Source organism: Micromesistius poutassou, assembly GCF_964030765.1.
Source record: "Micromesistius poutassou genome assembly, chromosome: 13".
Lineage (NCBI taxonomy): Eukaryota > Metazoa > Chordata > Actinopteri > Gadiformes > Gadidae > Micromesistius > Micromesistius poutassou.
In genome coordinates this window covers 9021046-9027660 of record NC_140283.1, presented here as the reverse complement: position 1 = coordinate 9027660, position 6615 = coordinate 9021046, and the positions used below count along the sequence as shown (strand labels likewise).

Here is a 6615-nt window from a genome sequence, read left to right as displayed (position 1 = left end):
CATTACAGAACATTAATTTATTTAGACTAATTATTACCAGTTCGGATCTCTCTTTATTCTTAAACAGTTCAGACAGAATCTACTGATGTGCTTCAGAATTCCCACCACAGTCTTCCCATGATAATAACATATTAAGCAAAATACTTTGCTGTCAAGAGTGTCTTGGAAGAAAATAAATGTCATCATGCACACACTGATCTTTGATATTTTCATTCTTTCTTTGGGACTCAGTACTACTGCCCAACCCCCAAATCATTGTTGTTGTTGTTTTTTTAACAAACACATTATTCATTTTACAAAACAAAAGTAGTCAAAGGCATGTATCCATATAACACAACAATTAGTTTTGCTGCATAAATACATTGATTATATGTACAACAAGAATGATGTATATGCCCAAAAGGACCAAAAAAAGACAGTCAGGTCCGTCCGAACCATTCACACGATGTGCTGATGGGCTCCCCAGTCCACCAGAACAGCAGGAAGGCCAGGGACAGCAGAGCAGTACCCAGCAGGTCAGCCAGGGCGGTGAGGTAGGGGATGGAGTAGCTGTCAGGGTCCTTCCCCCTCTGCCAGAGCCAGGGCACCATCCAGTCAGCCACACACAGCAAGGAATACACCTGGGGGGTTTTAGGGGGAGGAGGAGGAGGAGGGATTACATGGAAGACAACGGAAAACAGTCGGATGTCGATGTGTGTTGTGAGTACCGGGAGTTTCCTGGGCCTGGGGAGCAGGACCGACTCACTTGAATGAGGGCGACTATCAGGAAGATGAACAGGAAGAATGGCGTCGGCACCGTGTGAGCGCCCTCCATCAGATGAATGGTGTATAAGAATATCAGCTGACCAGGGATGACCAATAGGAATAGCACTTGGGCCGATCGATGGTTCACGCCTGGAGTATAAATAGAAATGTAATTAATGCAGAAATTCTCTGAATCATACATCTCGCTGTTAGGTTGTCGTTGTATTGGAAGTTAAAGAGTGAAGAAGAGCAACAGGGTTTTTTGATCCACAATGTAGACCAATTGAGGGCCTACCTGAGCCACAGAAGATGTGGCAGGGTCTGCAGGGGCCCTTACGGCCTTCTTGAACCTCCCCACGGGAGCTGTCAATGTGCAGGGCAGTAGCAATACGACTACACTGAATGGAGACCAGACTTCCTCCAATCCCTACATGAAGGCAGTAATCATGGGAGAAGCAACATTAAAAGAAGATAAAGAAATGAGCCATTCATCTTTTTTGGGGCGATTTGTATTGATATAAGCGATTGGGATGGAAAAGAACCCACCGTTTATAACCGGAACAAAAATTATAATTCCTGCCAAGTTTGCATTTGTTACAGTCTTGTCAAGGATAAGTCCTCCCAAACTGAAAAGGAAGAGATGAACCAAAATATGTTTGTGTCACTGGCTATCAATTTTTAAATACTATTAAGTCGTACAATTTCGATATACTACTACGATTACTTCAATTTGACCATTTACTACCAGCCTACTATTCTCTCATTTAGCTGACACTTCATTCAGACTCAAACTCAGATGAAGCTGGTGATCTGAACTGGGTGTGAATACCTGCTGATCAGCATGGCTGTAATGATTGGTTCCCAGCCTTTACGAAGGAGGATACGGCTAGCTGGTTGTCTGGATGCGATGACCACCCACAATGGGATAAGACACAGTAATAGCACATCCACCAGGTACAGCACATAGGAGTAGGGCTCTGTGATGAGGAGAAATGGATTCAGCACATACATTATGTTTGTATTGTTTTTTTCATGATTGGTTATGGGAAATAAAGACATATATTCACTGAAATGTCATATATTAATTTGGGAGTCATCACTTGAGATTCAATTCAATTTAGGGAATCCATTCAATTGCATGGTTGATAAAAATGTTTTAATGGCATAAAGGTAATTTTGCTGCCATCTGCTGGCTGTAGGGACAACTCACAAGGAGGGGTCTATTGTAATACCGTCATTGGTTACCGAGGCATCCGTAGAACCACCGACTGAAGCTGGCGAGGAAGGCAAGGGTGATGAGGTCTCCAAAACTGGCTGCCAAAGGCGTGGCCACGTTGTCTGGGTTTATACCCAGTTTCTTGGAGCCAAGGATCAGAGCCACCATGATAACACCTTAGAAGAAGAAATTAATCAACATGAATTGAATCAATATGTGTACCATGATGTGATATGAATTGCTACTTAATTAAGAATTATGTGTAGCCTACATTCTACCCTTTTATTTCTGATTCCTATATGGCTACTCTGTAACTTGGTTTTTTAACCAGTACTAGTAAGTACTTTGTTTGCAGCTCCATTTCGATTGCACAGATTGATTGTTCTCAGACAAACTTTTAAGTCACTTTGGAGCAAAGGGCCTCCTAATGGACTGAATATAATTTTGTTTCTTTATCTTATAAATACTGTTGGATTCTCCAGCCATGGGCGTATAGACACTCTGTCAATGCCATGGGTTTGTGGATATCACACCAACATGTTTCATGTGTTCCTATAAATAATCATGTTGTCTCTTAGGCACGTGGGCCAATGTGGGGTCTTTGCTCAGTGGTCTGCAGTGGTTGACACAGCTTCCTCTCACACACACCCAATGGGCGTATCGGTTTTGTAGTAAAAAACCGAGTCAAATAATAAACAATCTAAAAAACAAATTGACAACTGACAACCCAATAAATAAAAGCCGAGTAGAATGATAGAGCGTCATAATTCCTCGTCCTTTCATGGTTCTGCCTGGATCATTCATAGCCAGCCATAATGTAACATGACTTCATAAAGAAGGACATTATGTTCATTAACAACAGAAAAGAGAGACAGAAACAAGGTCCGTATGACAGACTGCAACTGGCAGTTGACCTACAGACCATGTTCCCATGTAATACCACATATCACATATCACACATATCATGCTGAAGCTGCTAAAATCACAATTTGTAAGATAGAGCCTAGGAGGGAGGCAAGGGATAGAAGTAGGAGGGAGGCTTTCCGAATACAAGATCACAATCACCTAAAACAACAGCAGTGTTCTTGGAGTGCCGATAGTACGATTCTTGTAAACAAAGAGAGAGGAGCCACTACTGTATGTCAAGGTCCTTTTAAAATACCGGCTAGTTTAAATTGTAACAACTGACAACTTTAAAATACACCGATACATCCAGTTCAGGCTGAATAACCAGTTCAGGGTCATATACACAGTGATAAATAGACCACTTAGGTGCACTTTGATAATGAACAGGGGCTTGTCCACACTCATTTAGTAGGGGTGGCCTAGAATAACACAGGGGAGCACCAAACCATAACTAACTATGTAGAATCCCCGTTCTTCGGAGGAGACGTTAAACCGAGGTCCTGACTCACTGAGGTCATAAAAGATCCCAGGGCACTTATCGCAAAGAGTAGGGGATCCCCCGGTGTCCTGGCTAAAACTGCCCAACCAGGCTCATTCAATCTGGCCCCCTAATCATCCCCCTGTATAATTGGCTCATTCATTAATTCCCTCACTCTCAAGCTGGTGTGTGGTGAGTGTTCTGGCGCCGATTGGCTGCTGTGCATCACCCAAGTGGGTGCTACACATTGGTGGTGGTTAGTGAGGTCCCCCCTTCACTGTAAAGCGTCTTTGAGTGTCTAGAAAAGCACTATATAAATTCAATCAATTATTTTATTATTATTAGAATGGGTCAAAGAATGTGCACACAAAATTAACTTGGAAAATATTGCTTATGATAACCAGTTCACAACCTAGGACAATACAAATGTGTACAATTATAAAATGTTGTGTAGCAGTGTGTAGTTAAAAAGTAAAAAATAATTGTACATTTAGGCACTCTGTATGGCCAATGACACATTTTTGGGGGGAGCATGTGCCACACTAAGTCCCCCTGGACACTCCCCTGATATTGAGTGCTGTGTGTTGTACCTTTAAGGACGGCCATTAACAGACAACAGGCATTGTGTAAAACAGGAGATGGTAATCCTCCACCTGGCTTTGTGTTGTAATGGGAATTCCTTTTTTGCTTTATTATTTTGTTTATAACAGATCATAAGAGCCCACTGACCCCTTGTTCAATGCCTTATCCTTTTTCTTCCTTTACTATCTCACCGACATGCAGGTCTGCTGTCTTTGAATAATGAAGTAATGTTTCTTAAGGGCGTGAAACTGTGTTACAATATGATCAGGGCTAACTCTGCCAGAGAGGAGACTCTTGTATTGCATACTATACTATGTAACAAATACTGTAGGTATTAGTAGGTGTTTCTTTGATTTGGATCTAATTTGTTCTAGACACAAAATCTCATAAAGAAATTGCCACGACAATGTTCATTATCAAAATGATATTACCAAAGGCTGTGGCCTTACCTTGTAGCAATGAGGCCATGAAGGCAGTAGCCAGACTGATTGAACACAGGAGGATGGCATGGTTAAAAGGCATCTTACCCTCTGCCATCCATCCAAAAGCAATCGCCATCAGAGCAGCCAGCAGACCCAGCACAGTGGCCTGCAACTGTGAAAAGAGTGACAGTAACGAGATTAAACTCTGTTGAACAAGATTTTAATACAACGTTTTTATTTATTACTCACGATAAAGTAAGGACCCACTGATATCAAGACATGCATGGTTTTTCTATTTTATGATTGTTATTATTAGTTGTTGGTGCAAGAGCAGGTATGGGAGAAATTTACCATAGGTTTGAAGGAAGTATAATTATTATCTTGCCTACATGAAATAATGAGTAGAAGTCATTTACATCATGCTCATCCATCCGTCACATCTTTATTTTAACTTGTTTTCTTTGATTGTTCTTTGTTACTTTACTCAAGATTGTTTTTGTCATACATGTAAACTACTTCAAGCCAGTGATCATCATTATCATCATCATACACAGACACGACATATATGAAGCATAACATGAAGCCTGATTCCAGAACAGGAGTTCTTTGCCAACCCACTCAGGTTTTGTTTATGCAATGTTTGCAAGTAGCTTTCGACCTCTCTTAGTTTGGTAAAGTTACACAGGTTAGGCATCCACATCAAGGATGACAACAAGTGGGCAGCAGACACAGAGGATCGAATCAGCTCTTTTTCTCACTGAAAAATAGATAATTATAATGCATATCACTCATAAAAATTCTCCTGCACCTGTTTAAGAGACAAATTCCCGATGATCAGACTCCTCCTTTCCCTTGCCGTTTCCATTTTCCCAGTATTCACCTGTCAACAGCAGATTATGTATTGGCTTTAGTTATTAGTTATACCATTACCAGTGAGTCCACAGTACTAAAGGGATTGGTTATACCCACCATAGACAAATCGTTACTCAGCCATCAACAATATTTTTTGAAAGTTGTTTGATCAACTTGATAACATAGTCAGTTCAAATGATACTGTACTGTACTGTGAAAGAGGGTGCAAGCTGCAAAGATGCCTAAATAGATTGGGGTATTTATACTCAACCCTCAAGTATCTAATTCACATGACGCCAATCAGCTATGGTTGAAAACATTCCCGGGCCTTCAGGGAATCTTTCGATCCAGTTATTACAGAGGAGACGATAGTCTGGTAGTCTATAGTACTACCCGGGCACTGCATGCTCAGCCTGAGGATGCAAATTTAGGATATAAATATAATGGGACTGTTGGTATTCTTTCTCCAAAAAAAATACATACTAATTTTAGCAGTGGGTCACATTCTTATGAATGGGGGCCGTGTCAGAGACTGCAACGTTAACAATGGATGTTGAACTGCTGTGCGCTTCAAAGGTGGAAGAGGATTTTCACAATGGGATTAAAAACATATATAACCTAAGGCAGGGACATCTCATGACAATAAACAATACAAGATGTTGATGTGTTAACATTTGCAAGAGCTCACAGCAGTTGAAAGCCTGGAAGCAAGGGTCATTTCCAGGTTTCCCTTGAGGCCCAATGCTGAAGGGACCAGTATGAAGATCTCTGTGACCTCCTGAAACACGTCCCAGTGCTTTAAGACACACATGCACACACACACACACACACACACACACACACACACACACACACACACACACACACACACACACACATGAATAATACATATTTACTTTCACAAGCTGTATCAATTTCAGAATGGTAAACAATGACAATATTAAGTAGATAAATTCCATTAAATAGAACCCAAACTTATTAGTCTCAGATTAACACAACATACAGTCATGTGTGCTCTAGCATTTTTCCCTCTTCATCTTCTCAACGTTCTCACCTGAACCAGATCCAGCAGCATACCGGCTGAGACGGTGCCAAGCCCAGCCAGCAGGAAGGGCACCAAGATCTGCAGCACTAGGGCAGGCATCGTCTCGGTGGGCCTGCCCGGCCCGCCATCCCGGCTCTGTGGATCTTCCCATGTGCCACCAGCTTTGTTGATGTTTCTTTTACTGCGGTCCCCCCGGGGGAGCAGGGGCTCGGCCTCGTCCATGTGAACCCCAGTTTGAGACGTGTTGCGTGGGGCCCTGTTTCCGCGTAAGTCCTGGAGCTCCTGGGGGTCTTCTGAGAGCTGCGTGGATGCATGCAGATGGCCGTCACCTTTTCCAAAGGTGAGGGATATTGCATTGCCCATGGTGAAG

The 6615-nt window shown here is 42.1% G+C and overlaps 1 protein-coding gene across 1 annotated transcript; it reads right to left on the bottom strand.

Annotated features, from left to right (window-relative positions):
- Positions 1-419: 419 nt before the first annotated feature.
- Positions 420-6608, bottom strand: slc41a2a (solute carrier family 41 member 2a; the record flags this gene model as incomplete). Its single annotated transcript, XM_084477436.1, has 10 exons — positions 420-620; positions 746-894; positions 1040-1171; positions 1291-1370; positions 1574-1721; positions 1990-2136; positions 4376-4520; positions 5157-5228; positions 5889-5996; positions 6255-6608. 10 exons carry the CDS (start codon positions 6606-6608, stop codon positions 420-422), a joined length of 1536 nt encoding a protein of 511 aa, XP_084333562.1.
- Between the last annotated feature and the right edge of the window lie 7 nt (positions 6609-6615).